Genomic DNA, 20,849 nt, shown 5'->3' on the forward strand with positions numbered 1-20,849 from the left:
TAAAAAAAAGCTTCCTAACTTGTCATCAAGTTTTAAGAACTGTAATCAAATAAGTAGAAAATAATCAATAAACAATTACAATCATAAATATTTAGCAAACAGATGAAAAATGAACAATTAGAAAGAATGTACACACTTTCAATTGTGACTGATGGGACATAATGATATGACATATTTGTTACAGATAGGACAAATAAATGTTGCTTTTCTCTATCTGTCTCATACAGTATGGTAAGAAAATGACCTTTACACTACAGTGTATTACATGTGAGAAATTAAGACATTAATGCTGCCATGAAGTAAATCAATATTCTTGTTAATATACTCTCTTTTGTGTCAAATGCTCATATTTTTCATTAGCTGTTGATGTTTATGATAAAACAGATGGATATCAGTGCACAGGCAAATTTTTGACAAAAAATATTAAAATTTTGGCATAAATTCTTTTTAAAAAATTCATTAACTGGACTGTCTAGAAAACAGTTGCAATCGCTTTCTACTATCTAAACTGCATGTACATGTATACTTGTATAGTAAAAAGTGTATTCATTTACATGGAAGATTTACCATTGTCTGTGCAAAAAATATGAAAATAATTGATTTTCATGAAAAATCCAAGATGGCTGCCAAAATTGCCAATTTGGAACCCCATGGGACACGATTTGACAAAGGGAACATCAAGATTCATTAACTATACACTTCAGGCAATACAAAAAATGTTGGTTAAAAAATATACCATGGGGATGCACCCTATCACAACTTCTTTTTTTGCCAGCTGCTTGGGTTGATATGTCATCTCTTTCATAGAAATTCTGAATGCCTGTAAGGACATCATCATTTGTAGAGTACCAAAGTGATGTTAGTTGTCATGGTGTAATGGCGGCCTGGTTCTAAAAATAACCTGGGGCCATTTCATAAAGCTGTTGTAAGTTAGGAGCAACTTTTCAGAATGACTAGTGATCCTTTCTTATATGCTAAAACATTGCCAATTTATGATGACATTTACCACAAGGATCATCGGTCGTTCTTAAAGTCGCTCTTAAGTTACGAAAAGCTTTATGAACCAGTGCCCTTTTACGACTATCAGAATGATGGTAACAACCAAGGACAACACAAATCATTATTTTTGCAAATACAAATGTGTAAGACGATCATGCAGCTGCGACTAGGTTTAGAACCGGCGATTCGATGTTCATGACATTATGACACCACCCTTTGGTCCTCTTTAAATGCGCATGTTCCTTTCTATTGGCAGGCGGCAGGAATGATTCAGAGAAAACTTGATTGCAAGCTTCTGAACAATTTTTTGGCATTTACAGGGGCTTTAATAGCTCTGCTCATGGTAGCCTTAAATGCATCTGAGGACTGGTGCTCTTATTTTGACAGGATCCAGAGGGTCGCTCAACTACAAAATTCGTGACTGATGGGACATTGACATAGGTTTTAATAGTTTCCATGGAACTACGTGTATATACCAAGTTCACATCATATGTAAAACAGTTGATGCACACTCTAAGGGGACAAGAAAACCAAGAGAATGATCTGGACCTAAAAAATGACTAAAAGCTAGGGTGAAACAAACCCAATTCACCTGCACTCAGCTTTGCATTTTAGCGATCATATTCAGTTTTCTCCTTCTTTCTGGACTGGGCACACAATGCAAACTTATTTTTTGTTGTTCAATGCACTGCCTTTGATATTCAGACTGTTTTTTCTGACAGTCAGCATACTGTTCTCCAGCTTTTAAGCATTCTTGTCTCTCTCTTTGCTGTCATGGACAGCTTTAAGGTGGCATGGTTTACGAACTGTATATGTGACTTATGGGACATGTGACTTATGGGACTGAAATGTATGTCCCCCCAGTATAGCTATTTCAAGTCCAATACAGATGCAGCTTGATTTGTTGAAGCAAGCATGTACTATGGTAGATAAAAAAGTCCAATACTTGTCTCCAGGAGTCTATGGCAGCATATGAGGGAAACTTAATGCTCAAAACTGTGACTTATGGGACATCAAACATACACACCTTGAAATGTATTTTGTGCCTCATAGTTTCACTGCAGCGTGTAAAACAATACAGCTAATGGTAAATTATTGCTTGGAGGTCACATGGACAGTGGGATTTTTCATCAGCACCCTTTGCCTGCCAGGAGCCAAGGATGGGTGAAAGTTGTACATTTTCTATGAAATCTTAGAACCACAATGCAACAGAGTGTACATTGCGTATTTTATGAATGAATGAGGGTATAGTAAATATAAGTGTGTTTTTGTAAACCTTAAACTGTATACTTATAAACAGTATAAACAAAATTGCTCCGAAAAGAAATTTTTGAAAATGGAAAAATGCAACATTTGGCTGGAATTGACCACTTGCATTTGATTGGTTGGAAATTTAGTTGCATTTGATTTTTTGGAGTTGTGTTTGATTGCAACTTTTTCAGCAATGTGCTACTGGAATCACATCCACACCGTTTTTTATTGTACCGGTCTTGAATTGTGTATTTTGATGTAAAACACAAGGGAAATCATCTTTTTCAGACTGCTAAGTTTTGAATGAATTTAAACAGTATCATCCTATGCTTGAGATGTTACTCAAAATTCAAAGCCCCTTTGTTTTACCCGTCCCTCTGAAATTCATCTGAATAATTTACTCAATTAAGCCTGACCCATTATTGATCAATTCGTCGCACACACCACGAACCGTCCTCTCTGCGCACTTCGATGCGAAAGTTAAGCGCACGTATCTATTTCACGAACCGTCCTCTCTGTTACGATGCCCACTGTGGCGTAAATAATTCACTTCAAGAAAATGTTAAGATACAGGATGAAACTTTGGAACCTGAACTATCGAACAAAGACACCGGTAAATAATTTGCTCTCCTTGTAGGTGCACTTATTGCTGGTTTAAAAAAAAATATGTTTTAAATGCGTTCTCTGCAAAACTAACTTTCGCATCGAAGTGTGCAGAGAGGACGGTTCGTGGTGCGTGTGACGAATTAACACCATCAGTTGATCTATATTGACACATTGATTGACACAGTTTGTATCATTATGTCCTTCATCTACAGTTGCTGAAGCCAAGAACCTAATTCCGATGGACCCTAATGGACTGTCAGATCCTTTTGTGAAACTCAAACTCATTCCAGACCAGAAACGAGAGACTAAGAAGAAGACTAGAACCATCAAAGGAAGCCTAAATCCAACCTGGGGAGAATCATTTGATTTGTAAGTCGGTGGTTAAATGCCCTATCGGTCAAATGGGCTCGTCTTCTGAACTCGGGCTTAATTAAAACTCTTGTCTAAAGCCGTGGTATGAATATGGATAGCCAATTGTGACATAAATCGTTAAAGGTCAAGTTCACCTCAGAAAAATGTTGATTTGAATCAATAGAGAAAACCAGAGAAGCATGATGCTGAAAATATCTTCAAAATCAGATGAAAAATAAGAAAGTTATGACATTTTAAAGTTTCGCTTATTTTTCATAAAATAGTTATATGCACAATTTAGTCGCATGCAAATGAGAGAGTCGATGATGTCACTCACTATTTCTTTTGTTTTTTATTGTTTGAATTATACAATATTTCATTTTTTACGAATTCGACGATTAGGAACTCCTTGCCTGAAGCACAAAATGTTCAAATAATGAAATTCCACGTGTTCAGGGAGGAATGAAATTTCATTTCACATGACAATGACGAGAAAATGAAAATATTTCATATAATAAAATACAAAAGAAATAGTGAGTGAGTGATGTCATGAAAGAGCTCATAAAAACCATACAATGTTAATAATTGACATTTTTTGCCTTTCAGCACTGTAAGATCATTGTCTAAACTGAAACTTGACTTCAGAAAGTGACCATAGTGTTTGCTTCAGTGACAATAGCTCTTGTTTTGATTTCCCAGAAGACATTGTTCGGTTGAACTTAGGCCATGGTTTAAGTCTGTGCTAAGAGTTAAAGGGGAAGTTCACCCTGAAGAAAAGGTTGTAAAAATAGCAGAAAAAAATAATAAACAAATATTGGTGATGGATTGAGGAAAATCCATTAAAGATTAAGAAAGTTATTAGAATTCAAAGTTTTGGATTTGTGACGTCATGTGCGAGCAGCATTCCTACATATCGAATGGTGAAAAATCAATGAATTTCAAATTTTGTATGGTTCGACTTCGTGATGACTTTTTTTTTTTTTTATTTATGATCGGGTGTGAAATGATTTGTCTATTGATATACAAAAGGCACAGTAAAAACCATTTCAATTTTCTGAGAAAATGACATTTCATTGATTTTTTACCATTTGCTATGTAGGAATGCTGCTTGCATATGACGTCAGAAATCCCAAACCTTTGACTTCTAATAACTTTCTTACTCTTTGACGGATTATCCTCAAACCTTCACCAATATTTTTTATTATATTTTCTGCTATTTTTACAATAAAATTTTCTTCAGGGTGAACTTCTCCTTTAAGGGAGTCCAAATGTTTATTAAAAAAAAAATTGTATGTGTTTTTATACTCCACTCTAGTCTTCTCTGCATGCTATAATAGCAGAGAAAACTGATTTATTCATTATTCCCAGGCAGTTATTGATGATCTCAATACAAATGAGCTGGTGAATTGAACCTGTGTTGTTGGAGACTTATGTCCCACATGGCTAATGATAGTTTAACCACAACTTAAAGTCTAAAATTTGAATTATAACCCCAAGTCAAGAATATGGGCCATAGAAGGGCCATCTGCACCATCCCAAGTTTTCAAATTAGCGTGCTATTTCTGATCCGGCAAATTATCCCGATCTGAACAATCTTGAGATTGTTTGCGATGGAGATGCAATTATCGCGCTAGTTCGTAGGATTAATCTCAAGATTGCAATCTCAAGTCAACTTAGGATTATTTGCAAAATAGCACGCTATTTTACGAATTATCGCGATAATTCGTAGGTGCAGACGCACTCAGGATTATTTATCACGGCGTCAGACCATAATGCATCGATGGCTCGCTCGAGCAGGAATCGCTCCTCCTTCGATGGTGGAGACGGGGTTTCTTGAATCTTGAGATTAATCGCGAAGATGGCCGATCGCGCTAAAATCTTGAGATTGAGCAAATTCGGGATGGTGCAGCACCGCCTAATGTCATATTACAACCACAACAACAACAAAAAAGAAAGAAAAAAAACACTGATGCGTAAACTAAAGCACCAGGGTTACGTGTATGGAGGATTACACCAAGCATTTCACACCAGTGTTAAGTTTATGGTGTTATTTCAACACCTTTTTGTGCTGTGACACATTCTATGTCTCTATTTGGTGTTGTGTTCAAACTCATTGGTGTATTACACCATAGGATGTCTTCCTCTGAGAACACTGACTTGTGTAATATTCAACACTGTAGTTTACATCAGAGGGTTCGGCTTATGTCTGATGATCGGGTTTTTGGCTCAGAGTGATGTGCAGATATTAAAGTAATATTAGAGGACATGCCCACTCTTTACCGTCTCCTTGTTTAATTTCTAATCTGTCTCATTATAAATTCCATGCCATCCTTCTCTTTCTATGGCACAAGAAATTCAAGGGTCATTATGCAAACGAGTTAAGATTGCCCAGGGGTATATAAAGGCATTAAATGCATACAGATACACAGCTCTGTAGTCACAACACATGCATGCTGTCCATGTTAAAACAATTCCTTGGGGATTTTTCGTTCTCGATCTGTCATTGTCTACTCTCTAAGCTGGATCATTTTGCCTTGCTAATTTAGTGTATTTTAGATGATTTTAGGACCAATTATCAAGTACATATGTGATTGATTTTTTTTTAAACTGATATTGCTGGTAAGGCTATCTGAAGTAATAGTAGGTTGTCCTGTGCCCACAAGAGACTTGGATTAACTTCTACATGTACCTACATTTCCTTTGACAATATTCCATCCAGAACGCATTCAAATCTTTTAAAATGAATTCAGTTTGATTCTTTTGTACCATGTTTGCATTTTTTAAGATCGAATTCAGTTTCTTATCTCCATTTTGGATTTGGTTTTATGTGATATCTGACTCATTTTTACTGTGTCCCTCATAACTAGCAACCAACAAGCTGTTGCCGATTTATTGCTTTTACAGCACAGATGTGTGTGCGCCATAGGATCCATCATGGGCAACAAATCATGTGCACTTTGGGGTCTATATTATTGTCATACCTTTCCAGGGGGCTGTTTCATAATGCTGTTCGTAAGTTAAGAACGACTTTAAGAATGACTGGTGAACCTTTCTTACGTGCTAAAACATCGCTAATGAACATACCATTTGCCACTAGAAAGGATCACCAGTCATTCTTAAAGTTGCTCTTAACTTACGAACAGCTTTATGAAACACCCACCAGGCATTGAGGAAGATGTCCCATGAGCACAATATACCCATGTTTCATAAATCTAATAGGATAAATTTGGCATGAAAATAAGTATGTGTAATGCCAAAATTCGGATCACTTTTCCTAATAGAATATGGTCACGATGTATTCATCTGGGAACCGTCTCTGGGTCTGAAACGGGTGGGATTTCATCCCAATCCTGGATTGGCCAGCAATACTCCCAAGCTTGATTACAAATGAATCAGTCAGGTGGGCATTTGCAAGTATCCTTGGCAGCATCTTACATTTGTGCCAAACACTGCCAAGCCAAAGCAGGTAGTTTTTCCGCAGGTTTCATGATCATGCGCTACCTTAAACAACATTGTACTCTATGTAACAACTTCACTGTTGTCCACTAATAACAATATTGCATCCTATGCAACCACTTGTCTCCCTGTACATGTAGTAACTTAGAAGACTCGGACAGGAACCGGAGGCTCCTGGTTGAGGTGTGGGACTGGGACCGTGCTACCCGCAACGACTTCATGGGTGCCCTCTCCTTTGGCATCTCAGAGCTGATGAAGTCCGGTGTAGATGCCTGGTACAAGCTCCTGGGCCAGGAAGAAGGGGAATACTACAATGTGCCAGCAATCGCGGAGACAGAATCCATCGATGAACTCACTTCTAATATAAAGGTAGGTCCGTGTTGATTTGCAAGCCCGGGGGAGTGATTGTCACTGAATAATATGTTCTGAGCCAATCAGAGGCAAGGATTTCAGTAGCTTATAACAATTGTCAGTGAAAGGCACTTATGATTTGTTTCATGAAATGCTCCCCTGTATGTTCCTAGGAGACCAAAGATGGTTAGGTTTTGAGATGCCTTTAAAGTACCAACAAGGCATTTGGGAATGAGTATGAACACTTGACATCATTATCACTTTTGACGAGAAGCATGCAGAATCTTGATATGGCTGGCAACTTTTTAGGGTGCATGACCTTTGTTCTGCCAGACAAGATGACAGGTTAATCAAAAGTTTGCCTGAAATTCATTTGACCGAAGTTGCATAGGAAAATTCTTGAGGTATTGGTGAGTAAGTCTGTTTTGGTTCTATGTAGGTTTTTTTTCAAATAAAAAGCTGATGTAACTTCATTGCTATTCTGTTCAACACATGAATACCTTGTAATTTGGTTTTACCTACATGGCTTATGATGAGCTAGAGTTAACTCCTTGCTAAAAGAAACAAGTGTTTGCACCCAAGTTGTTTGAATTTTTTCATTTGACTCACTAGTCATTCTTTTTTTTTCTTGTAAGTCTTAGTTTTTAGGCATTATAATAAGGTCTATGCTACTAAAATGAAAACATCTGTACTTCAAAAACATGTGTGAATGAATCACAATTTATCTACATTATAACCTGCTATCACAAATGAGTCATTCCAAAATGACAAAAAATTAAAACAATCTAATTTACAAAAAAGATTGCCCTCAAATCCCAAACCCTTATGTGATCAGCATGATATCTTGAACATACAATATCTAGTTTTATCTTCATTAAAGGACAAGTCCACCCCCCAAAAAAGTTGATTTGAATGAAAAGAAAAGCATAACACTGAACATTTCATCAAAATTGGATGTAAAATAAGAAAGTTATGACATTTCACTTTCACTTTATTTCAAAAAATTCTTATGGGCACAGCCTGGTTGGTGTGCAAATGAGGAGACTGATGATGTCATACACTCACTATTTCGTTTGTATTTTATCATATAAAATATAAAATATAATTTTATCCTCCTTGTCAAATGAAGCAGTGATTACTTCCTCCCTGAAACATGTTTCTTATTTTACATCCGGTTTTGATGAAATTTTCAGCGTTATGCTAGTTAGAATTTTCCCTTTTCATTCGATTCAAATTTTTTTCTGGGGTGGACCTGACCTTTAAAAGTACTGGCTTTCTTTATTCATGTATCCATGTTTACTGCTGTGCACACAGCCAATGCCCTTCCTTTATCCTATTGGTGTTTTATTGCTGAGCTTTGAGCAGCATTTCTGTAGCTAATTCTAACTACCATATCTTTCCCCCTTTTTTTGCTAATATATTTCACAATTGGTATTGCATTGATAGCAAATATCACCACCTAAGATGTAAATTCTGTCTGGAACATTTGAGGATCTTTTTTAACCTTTCCTGGAAATCCTTTGAGATATGAGAATATGCGGCAGTCATCCTGTGAGATTATGTTTCACGAGGAGAAGCGAGTCTGACGAGAATCTTCAATTATCAGCGCAGGCTTATCAATAGAATTCAAATGAAAATGTCTCCAGGTTCATGAATAAGGCTGGGAGTAAATCTAAGCGGGTTAAGATTGCTTATCGACATGTATAGATATTGATGGTTTGCCAATGATTTCTTCTAAGACGAGAGAAATAGTGGGACATATTGCTATTGAGGGGACAAAACCTCGTACCTCAAAAAGCTAAATCATCAGAATTTGAAAACAAAACACTGCACCCATAAACCTCTTTTCAGTGTTATGATCTTACCTATCAGGCTGCACAGTAGGTGCATTACTCTTGAGATAAAGATCCGGGAGTTGTGGTGGCGTAATTTGATAGATTTTTTTAGTCAATAAAAAGATGGAATTCTCCCCAAAATTTGAGACGGGATGTCCTTTTGCTCGATTGGATATATATGTATAGTCTTAGCATAAGCTTCCTTTTCAGTGATTTAAATCTAGAATTTGTGCTCAAGTACTCATGAATTTTGATGAGAGAATTAAATGTTGAAATGTCACTTTCTGCATGTCATGTTTGAAAGATGTGGGGGCGAATAAAGCTAACAGACGGAGAAGGTGGATGATTTAAAAGCTGATGCTTTGAAATATTGGGTATTCAAAATTCTGCTGATATGTGAAGATATTAATGTTGTTGATTAGTCGTGATAGCATTAAGAGAGAATTTTACTTTACATACAATAAACCTGGATGCCACTTTGCAGAATATAATCTTAATTCAGCCTTTTTGGCTTATATTTTGCTATAGGAAACATCTTTTTTATGTAGGAAAGGGGTTATTCTCAATAATTGTCAGGCTTTTTAATCAATTCAAAATGGCCTCCCTGAATAAATGAAGTAAGACATAAATGTATCAGTGAAATTATTCATGATTTGGCCAAAGATTATGTTTGCAATGAGAAATTTGCTTGCTTTGGCGAGAAATGAATGCTGCAATAAGATTTTTCAAGAAACTCATCTTTGCAGTCCGGGATCGCTGCCAAAATTGCATGAAATTGTATTCAGAAAGCAATGAAATAAATCAGAGCAGGTTTCCAGTGAGTAAGAAATGAAGAATTCATGTGACTTTACTTGAAAGTTCACTGACACAATTATTAAAATGAAAAATACATGTACACTATACAGAACAATTCTTGGAAACTTGGTATTTTGTCTAAGCATCTGTTAAAAGTCAGAAATGTTTTGACCTTTTCCCTACTATGGTTGACCACTGTCACCAGCATTGGCATGTTTCTGTCATCTTCGTTCGATACTCCACACGAACCCTAGAAATAGTGCTGTTTCAGTTGTATTGATTGACTTTGCAGTCCTATTTCCATACAATTCATTTCTATGCAGGTCTTTTTTTCTTTCAAAATCTAGAACATTGTTTTAATTTTATATTCAAAGTAAATCACCATCATTTCATGGTTTCCCAAACCACATCTGAAGTTTGAATTAAATCCCTGCATTTGATGAAACAATACACATGATAAAGAGATACTTCGACAGAAATACTTTAAATACAGAATTGAGGTAAATTCATAGAGAAAAAGATAGACAGCGGGAGGGAGGTGGATTAAAAGGAAGAGGAAGAATTTTTTTAGGGAAAACTTTAAATGCCCTTCAATTTTTACTTTTTTTCTCGCTGTCGCAAGATAAACATTCACAAGTGCTTGGCAAAGGCTGATGAACGGCAAAAAAAAAAGAAGAAAAAAGAGGGACCATATCTTGGGATGCAGAAGACAATTTGATTAGCTTAAAAGGAAAGGGTCTGATTATAAACATGGGTAAGATGTTGTTTGAAGGTTTGCATGGTGGCATGTACAATTGCTGATGTGGTTTACGGTACACCATGTGGAGTGTTATAGAAACAGTGGATAGAAGAAGAGAAGAAGTGGATAGGCGAGAAAGTGGAGATTTGAGAGTAGAGTATTCTTTCTTGAAAATAGTCCTGAAAAGGACTGTAAACCAGAAGGAATGTTGAGTGAGAACAGCTTGAGTAGTAGAGCTGATGAGAAGATGCTGGCTTGAGTCGGCGAGTAGAGATGATGAGTAGTAGAGAGACTCGACGTTTCGGACAGGTTGACTGTCCGTCTTCAGGAGACTCAAGCCAGCATCTCCTCATCAGCTCTACTGCTCAAGCTGTTCTCACTCAACATTCCTTCTGGTTTACAGTCCTTTTCAGGACTATTTTCAAGAAAGAATACTCTACTCTCAAATCTCCACTTTCTCGCCTATCCACTTCTTCTCTTCTATCCACTGTTTCTATAACACTCCATATGGTGTACCGTAAACCACATCAGCAAAAACATGGGTAAGGTGATGCAAATGATGAATTACTGTTGATAGTACATTAGATGTTGCAACAGCGACATAATGGCTGATAAGACGAGTTTTGAAAAAAGAAGAGAATTGAAAGGGACAGGAAATGAGGCCAAGAAATTGAAGAGGCGGAAACAGGGGGCATAGGGAAAGGAAACTTAAACTGATCGATAAATAGACAAAGAACTAACAAGGGTGCAAGAAAAAAAAAATAATGATGAAAATATCTCATCCAGGGCAGCTGACAGGATGTTCAACTTCCTGTCCTGGGAACATTATAATGCATATCTGCTGTGTATTGTGGCCTCAGAGATGAGTTCCAATGAATGAATGATTGTGAACTTTTGATTATTGGGAAAGATACAAGTGACATGAGGAATAACGACCCTGAGATAGCACATACGATGCGTTTTCCCAGTGTACATTTTCATTGATGCATGTATTATATCTCTAGCATTATTCTAGCATATAATCTGTGGAAGGATAGATGCACTTCGAAGCTATATTCGTTTGAGCTAAATAAAATCGAATGTAGATTCAATGTCTGCTTATTTCGAAAAGCTTCCTATTGAATACAGATTTGAGGTGTATTGTTTCAATTTAATGGATTAACTGATGTGTGATACCACATTTCATACTTTGTCCTATTTAAATGAGAATCACTCATGAGTTAAGACTGGAGTATGAGTGGGGAGTAGGAAGGATTTGTGGTTATATTTTGTAGGTAGAAGTGATGATGTGGTTAGCAAGGATACAGGAGATGATTATCAGGGGAGGGAGGGGGGGGGGGGTGGATGGGCAGTGGCACGGAAAAGGAAATGGCAAAATTAAATAGATATGTAATTTGTTAACTTATAACTATGATTGTATCACATTATTAATCATTACTCATTTTGCTGTTATCACTACACTCTAAATTTCAAGAACTTGAATCATTTGTAATAAACCCAGAATGGATATATGTGAATACTGACTAACTTAAAGGTCAAGTCAACCTCAGAAAAATGTTGATTCAAATCAATAGAGAAAAATCAGACAAGCACAATGCTGAAAACTTCATCAAAATCGGATGTAAAATAAGAAAGTTATGACATTTCAAAGTTTCGCTTATTTTTAACAAAATAGTTATATGAACGAGCCAGTTACATCCAAATGAGAGAGTCGATGATGTCACTCACTCACTATTTCTTTTGTTTTTTATTGTTTGAATTATACAATATTTCATTTTTTACAAATTCAACGATAAGGACCTCCTTGCCTGAAGCACAAAATGTTCAAATAATGAAATTCCACGTGTTCAGGGAGGAATGAAACTTCATTTCACATGACACTGACAAGAAAATCAAAATATTTCATATTTCATATAATAAAATACAAAAGAAATAGTGAGTGAGTGATGTCATCAGTTCCTCATTTGCATACCGACCGAGATGTGCATATAACCGTTTTGTGAAATTAAGCGAAACTTAAAAATGCCATAACTTTCTTATTTTACATCCGATTTTGAGGAAATTTTCAGTGTTATCCTTATTGAATTTTTCTCTTTTTATTCAAATCAAGTTTTTGTTGGGGTGGACTTGTCCTTTAATATTGGACTTATTTTGAATCCCGAGGATTACTTTTATAAATTTCAAAGGATTTCAATTGAAATCTTATTGCTTCAAATTCAAATCCACAAGGGTTGAAGGTAAATCTATTGGTCACTATTTATAAGCATTCTTATTTCAAATCCTTGAAGTGTGCCTTTTCTCTTCCATCTAGGATATTCATTAAGCTTAGTATAACTTAGCAAATTTATACCTACATGTACAGTTTAGAGTAATGAGAACTTAATTGTTGCTTTTTCCTTTCCACGTGGAATCTGATATTCAATTGTTTGAATATGTCACTGAGAGTCTGTGACTGATGTGATGGTGTTTGTTTATTAATTTTAGAATAATAAGTTTCTTCCAAGAAGTGATTCATATGAACAATTCCTGTGTACATGCTATAGAGGACATAGCAATAAAGTGATATAGTTTTTATGGGACATTATCTACTTTCAATACTTCTTTATTCATTATGAGTATTGGTTCCTTTAGGCCAAGTTTTGATGTTCATTTTTTCTCTTAGTTTACAATTATTCGGTTTCATTCACAAAGAATGCTATCTTTCTGAAGTGAAACATGTATTTTTATTGTAAATTTTCACTGCTACAATGTGCGATACCCAATTGTAACTTGATATTTTTTTCCTAGAAATATCAAATGAATACATTCATGTACCATGCCTTTATGCCTGCCAGGCTCAGTTTTGACACATGAATGTGAAAACCTGTCAAGTGGATTAACGTCCCATCATGTAGACACAAACATAAACAAAGTTCCCCTTATAATTGGGTATTCACAATTCAAAACCTTGTAATGTGCAAATATACATTGTGCAGTAATGGACATGACATGACAGCTTTCAGTTACTGTTTTCAACATACACTATCATTTTAGCCATCTAAAAGAATTGAACCAGCTGAATTTGCTTGAATTTGCTGTATTTCGTTTTTATATAGTTTTTTATGCTTATATAGAAAGTGCATCCCCAAATTTATATAGTGAAATTTCATTATTGTGATTTAATTACTTACCATGTGATAAATTTTTTTTTTCTTCATATGTTTGATATTTTTGGGAGAGAACAGATCATCATGAATGCCAAATTAATTAATGCATTGACTCACATGCATTATTACTTTTGAAATGTCACATTCATAGGCTTGATAGCACAATATCATTTTTCAGTTACTACAGATGTCATGTGTACCTTTACTGAGAGCTTTAGGAATCCACCCCCTGCTACCTGAATACAGTGGACATTTGTTGTATTTCCACCTATATAATTACGTATTTATAATTTTTCTTTTGCTTGTTATAATCACTAATTTCTAGCATTTTAGTATTATGTGCTTTCTTAGCTTACGTTTGCTGTCTTTTTACTGTCCAACCTCACTTTTGTGTGGACAGTAATAATCCATTGAATATGATATTCGGTGAAATTCTGTACTGACCGCACAGAAATGATGTTAGGGCTATCAATGTGCTTACAGAGGCCCTGTTACAACCGGTAATGTAGCAGCGATGCCCAATGTTACAACAATGCATACTCATTGAAATAAATGTTTTGACTATAATCCAAAATATGTGACTGGTCTGATAGGCTAGAAGCGTTTCTGTGCGACTGGCACTGGTCTTGTATGACAAAAAAATATCAACCAACATTGTTTCATTTTGTTTCGTAACAGTCACATTTCATATGAAATTCATGTTTAATCTCCTAGCTTGCCCTTTCTTGCAAAGGGGGTTAACTGCTGCATCATTCACATAAAAATGTGACTCTCAGATGCATTTTATGATTTTTTTTCAAAATTAATTACAGAGGTCTTGCCTTTTCTGCAAAGTAGGTTTACGACATCAATCATTCACATAATGCTATGACTCTCAGATATATGTATTTCTATGTGTGAATGTAGACGTTGGCTCCATGAATGAGCTATAAGTGTCAAGTATCAGCAAATCATATGAGGATGTATGTATGGGCATTCAGAAGTCATGGAATCGAGGTTGGGCATTGTCAGAGTTTATTCATATTGTATTTGATTTATGTGTCTTTGATTTCTTTCTTAGAGTGAGGAGGGTTTGGCTCGATCCCTTACCCTGCACGCGCTTAAAATTCACGCTCCCATCCTCCTGCCTATTGACGAGGCTGAAATGTCGGTAAAGTGCAAGCAGTCAGCATAGAACACACACAGATACAACACCGATAGTTTAATGGCAATTTATCTTGGCACCCATTCACACTCACCTTGTGCAAAGAAGTAAAAAGTCAGTACTCGAGGCCCGTTTCATAAAGTGTGTACAACTATCGTAACTTTGCCATTATGGTGACTACCATGGCAACAGGGCTCAGCAGCCAATCAGAATCAAGGGTTCCATGGTAGCTATAATAATGGTAAGTTGCCATAGTTGCAACTATTTATGAAACCAGCCCCTGATCTCCAAGATGGGTTTTTATACAATCTCACTTATTGTAGCTGAATAAAGAGCATATATTGGAAAATATCACAAGCACAGATACCACACTTGGAAGATTATGGGCAAATCAATGAATTGTAATTGTAAAAGAAATCACTTGCATTTTTTTTAAATGGTTAATGTCAAGCAGTCATCCAGGTTTGAAATCCGGTTTAGTCTCCGACTTCGGGGATGGTAATGTACGTCATTATGTAAAAAGTGCAAATGATAACCAACACATCCGTCTTACGATGCATTCATACGTGCAGTAAATAGCCACAAAAGACTTAATGATGAAACTGGATGGAATATTGGAAGTTTAAATGGGCATGTAGTACTTTTGTATTTAAGTTGAACAGTATATTAAAGACTATCTTTATTTTTGGTAAATCCCCTCTCCCTCAACAAAAAAATGAATTAGTAAATAAAGTGCATGTCACTCTTCCATTTCATTACAAGATTACATAAAAGCATGTGGCCCATATGGCTGTGGTGTGAAGGATGTGTTAAACTAAAGATATGTTTTATTGGATAAATTTTCTGATTTTACATGAACATTAAATTTTCTTCTATATCAAGGGTCCCATGGGTGCTGGCTCAAAATAAAATATCTGCATTTTTTTGTCTTGTTTTGATATACTAGTAAAACAATTTCACAAGCATGGAGGTGGCAAAAAAAATCAATAATTATATAATCTTTGTCCGTAACTTTCTAATATATCCAATTATCAAATTTTGTAATTTAATTGTTTAAACTGCTATTTTGAATGTAAACATTACTGAGACAGGGTGCTAGGTTTAAATTTAAAACCTAATACATGTAGCTAGAAAAAATAAAATAAATGAAAAATGAATTGTGACAATTACGCTATTATAATATTGCAATGTTCGATGATACTCGAGTATAGTTCACATTACTCACTCTTTAGCAAAGCTTTAGACAGGCTGTAACATAGTATTTGACTTCGTAACGTTATATCCTGGCAGGTGTTGATACTAGACTAAGGGTGTGTTTATGCTTCCATTGCGAGGACAGAATCAGCGATTTCAAACATCGATTCAAAACGCCGATCGTAAACGTAGTTCTGAAAGTGCTGTTTATGCTTAACTTTTCAGAGCAAATCATGATCTCCAGCTGGCTTCGCATTGTAAAGCGAGGTCAAATTGGGCGCGCCTTTTTTCGAAAGTTTTTTCCGATTGTTGTTATTACGTGGAGATAAGCAAGGAGCAATACGACTGTATTGCCCGCAGATTTTCATCTCACCGGAAGCATGTACCAAATGATGTCATTTAAACACGTTTACGATCACGGTTGTGTTTATGCTTCCCCAGAAAGCCTGATTCTGGTCAAACGACGTTTACAAACGCACCTTTTTGTGAGTTTACGATCGGCGTTTTGAAACAGCGTTTAAATGAAAGTAAGCATGGACGCAACCGTGTTTTGGACTAACCACGTTTGGAAACACTGATTCTGGCCTGAAAAGTGGAAGCATAAACACGGCCTAATTGATAATACCATTATCATGCTAATCAGGGCCCACTGGAGGAACAATTTTCGGAACTGAAGTGGCTACCCTGAAAATGTGATGTTGTTATTCATTCCTAGGGAAAGAATTTTTATCCCATTTGCAGATAACTCTATTTAAACAAGCACAAACTGCCTCATAATTGTAAACATATACTCTTACTTAAATTATCTTATTTAGTTTTTAGAGAGCATGCATAAAGGAAAATATAAATCCAACTTTAGATATTTTGTATATTCATTCCACTGGCACATTTATTCCATAGATATAATATGTTATGATTATAGCTATTCTGGCTTTTACATTTGGTGAAATATGAAGAGTAATGTATTCTTAGATTACAACAAATGGTGATAATGATTCCCCGTTTTGAATTGAAGGCAAAATCATTTTTATAGAAGCGAGAAGAGAGAGAGAAATAAGGAGAGATAAGTAGAGAGATAGAGTATGGTATGCATATAATTTGAAAGTCTAATATGAAAGCATGTCATGTAGCACTCAGTGCATTAGGCAATTATTGGTTTGAGAGTGGTAAATGGGCCGAAATAATTTGCAATTTGTATCTGTAACTAAGTGGCGGGGTCGTCAAGGTCACTTTCACCCTCGATGATGAGAAGGCTCTAATCATGCGCTCAATTCACTCATCCCCTTGCAATGTGATAAACGTTCATAAAAATGCAAATTGTTTATGAAATTAGTCAGCTCACACATGTAATGTTGCATGATGGAAATTTGTATATCTCTCTCTTTCCCTATTCTCTCTGGCACTCTGAATTTTGTTTTACTATTTCCTTTTTGTTTTTATTTTTTCCTATCTCTGTCTTTCTCCGTCTTTCTCCCTCTTTCATTCTTTATTTCCTGTTTTTTGTGGTTATAAATGGGAAAAATGAAAAAAAAAACATTTGTCTTAAGAAGTTATTACCCCCCCCCCCCCTTGATCCCCTTTAATCTCCCTCTGTCCCCCTCTCTCCCCCTCCCTCACACACACATACACCCCACCCCCCTTCTCTGATTCTTGTTCTCAACCCCTCCTCTATCCTCTCTCTTGTTATAAACCTACATGTCATAAAACTGAAGGAAATGTAAACATTACTCATTTTAAGCACAATATGATAGCAAATATCAGTTTCTTTTTCATTTGAATTCTCTCAAATGTGAAAACAGACACTGTGTACAAATTCAATTTACAGCTATTGACACAAGTACCATGTTCATGATATGACGATATTATTAGTAGTAGTAAACTAGCGGGGTATGCAAAATAAATGTCAGTATGTTCACAGGCACACTTGTATGGATACTCGCAGCATAGTCTTAGCATACAAAGCACGTTGACTCTACTAATATATTCTCTACCGTAGATTGTACAGTTTTAGGACAACATTTGAACAAAGAAAATACATGTATCAACATTTCTTGTATAAGCCATGCATATAATATCTGCTATATTTATAACACATGGATAAGTATTGCCATCGCCATAGAAACCTGATGACTCTGGCATATACAATTGACTCTTCATTCATACATTGTTTATAGCTCTTTATCGATAAAGATATTATTTATCCTCTCATAAGCAATCACGATAATCCACTCTTGTGTACCCTTGAAGTTCATTTAATGCAGGATAAATGATTATTGAGATCCAATGACTTTGAAGATAGCTAATGTACCGATAACTCCCAATTCACAATTAAATAATCCTTGGCCAGTGATTAACTATTTTTAAAAAAAATTCTCGGCTAATTGCAAAAATAACCTTGTTTACATGTATGTACTTGCATTGATCAAAGTGCTTTTCGTGCTTCATCGAAACATATTTGCTGAGTTATATGTACATGTTTGCCTTGTACATGTAAAATCAAATATATTTACAAGACGTATGATGCAAATAAGAATCTCTCAGGTTCTGAACAATGCTTGAATTTTAAAAATTTTACTTCACATAAATCATGTAGTACACGGAAATAACAGAGGATATATTTTGTTAATACCTTGGTCACATTTGCTCTACGGCGGCCGTACGGCGAGTCGAAAACAGCCGTCTTATTAATTCTAATTCAAACCATCAATATGTAGTTGGTACAAAGAAAATGTTGAAACCGTCAAACGGCCGTTTTCGACTCGCCGTACGGCCGCCGTAGATCAAATGTGACCAAGGTATTAGTGACACCACTTTGCAAGTTTTATTATGCATCATGCATGGAATAAAATACTTGCATACATTGTAATTATACAAAAAAGGCAATACTACTGTTGTGTACCATTTATTTTAGTAAAAAAACAAACTTGATGTTTTGCAATTATTTATGATAGGTTTAAAGGATTTGATACCAATAGTTTTTATCATCTATGTAATCATAAAGACATTTTATTTTAGAAAGATTGAATTGTATTATTTATTCAATAGAAACTACCAATGCCTACCCAAGAGCCTGTAAAGCCTCAGAACTCTAACTCAACGTCAAGTATGGGTGTTGTTAGAGCAAGCGATTTCAACTTCCTATCAGTGCTTGGAAAAGGCAGCTTCGGCAAGGTAAGTTGTACCCTGGACATAGGGAATCAAATATAAGGAGGATTGTAAGTTTAGTAGGTGATTCTGTATCTTTGGAAGTCTTTACCTCCATATATTTTATGTTTTAAATCAAACCAATCCTTTCATTGAAAGGATAGTGTAACAAATATTTGACATGAACTGGGAGTTAGGCACCATTTAATGACATTGAGATAATAACATAATTTTGATGTCATTATCATCATCACCATCTTCACTACCATAACTACCACCACCACCATCATCATCACCATCATCATCACCACCATCATCATTAACATTGTCTCCACAACCTACCAACACTACCACCACAACCACCATCATCATCGTCATTATCCTCCTCATCGCCATCATCATGGCCATCGTCGTCATTGTCATCACAATGATCATAATTGTAATCATTGTCTTTATAACGATTGCTGTTTTTTTTTTATCATCCTCATGACTTCTTCAATATCAACATCATCAGTTTCAACATCACCATGATATTCATGACCATTACCATTATTATCCTCACCATCATTATTACCATTACCAACACTGTCATCACCACCACCGTCATCATGACCATCATAACCATCATCATCATGATCATTACCATTACCACAACATTCAGATACAGCAGTATCTTGATCATCATTCTCATGACATCAAATAATGTACAGATTCCCACCGTCATCTCTACTTTTTTTCTTGTCAACCATTTCTTATGTCTTCATATCTAATCTCTGATCGAATCAGCTTTGAACACTAGACAGACAATTTATTTCAAGCTGCCTGAAAACTTCATATGCATTGATTTCTCCTTTCCCATCTCTATCTCTTCAGGTTATGTTAGCGGAGAAGAAAGGTACCGATGAACTCTACGCCATCAAGATCCTGAAGAAAGATGTCATCATCCAGGACGACGATGTGGAGTGCACCATGACGGAAAAGAGGGTCCTGGCCTTGCCCAACAAACCCGCTTTCTTGACGGCGCTTCACTCGTGCTTCCAGACAATGGACAGACTCTTCTTTGTCATGGAGTTCGTCAATGGGGGAGATCTCATGTTCCAGATCCAGAAAGTCGGCAAGTTCAGGGAACCTCATGCTGTGTGAGTCTGTTTGAACCGTTCTCTATGGGAGCTGGATGGTCCAAGTCAAAAGTCTATGAGAATCACATTCATGTAGTTCAGTAATCAGTGGGTTAACGGTGATATTCAGAGAGTCAAGATTGACATACATATGGTTGCCATGCATACATGCCAATGTGGTATTCCAGCTCATGATTATGAGTTTTGTAGCTATTTTTTTAAGGGAGAAGAATGGCAATATTATTCTTATTATTGGTATTATTTTATTTGGCACTTTCAGAACTCAAAAACAAGGCAAGAATAAATATAGTACAAAAAATACAATTAATTTGTTTAGACCCTTGCTCACCCAACCAGGTAGCCTGTGTAGGGAATCGGCCAGCTTAATGGCCATGGCCCACAGGCCCTCCCTCCCACACCTGGTTGGGTGTTCAAAGATCATTACATACAATAGAGTTACAACAAAAATGAACCAATATACATTATGTTTAACATAACCATAGAAAACCAGAAGGAGTGAATATTACATTAAGATTTATTCAGTCGAAATAGGGAGCAGTTGAAATAAATTACCTTATAATGCATGAGTTTAAATTAAGATAAAACAAAATCAGAATATTGGACACCGTTTCTGAAAAAATAAACTAGAAAAATGTGTTGTTGATCTTTTGATGTTTGTAACTGGCACTTTAGGATCCCTCTCTCTCTCTGTATAGGACA

The 20,849-nt window shown here is 35.9% G+C and overlaps 1 protein-coding gene across 1 annotated transcript in view; it reads left to right on the forward strand.

The window, feature by feature from the left end:
- The first annotated feature begins 3,066 nt into the window (after positions 1-3,066).
- The window catches only part of LOC121422436 (protein kinase C), a 33,425-nt gene continuing 15,642 nt past the window's right edge, over positions 3,067-20,849 (forward strand). Inside the window, exons 1-4 of the mRNA XM_041617473.1 lie at positions 3,067-3,225; positions 6,804-7,032; positions 18,913-19,038; positions 19,885-20,150. Coding sequence (XP_041473407.1) covers positions 3,095-3,225; positions 6,804-7,032; positions 18,913-19,038; positions 19,885-20,150 — 752 coding nt within the window. The 5' untranslated portion in view covers positions 3,067-3,094. The remainder of the gene's footprint in view (positions 3,226-6,803; positions 7,033-18,912; positions 19,039-19,884; positions 20,151-20,849) is intronic.

Source organism: Lytechinus variegatus, chromosome 10 (assembly GCF_018143015.1).
Source record: "Lytechinus variegatus isolate NC3 chromosome 10, Lvar_3.0, whole genome shotgun sequence".
Lineage (NCBI taxonomy): Eukaryota > Metazoa > Echinodermata > Echinoidea > Temnopleuroida > Toxopneustidae > Lytechinus > Lytechinus variegatus.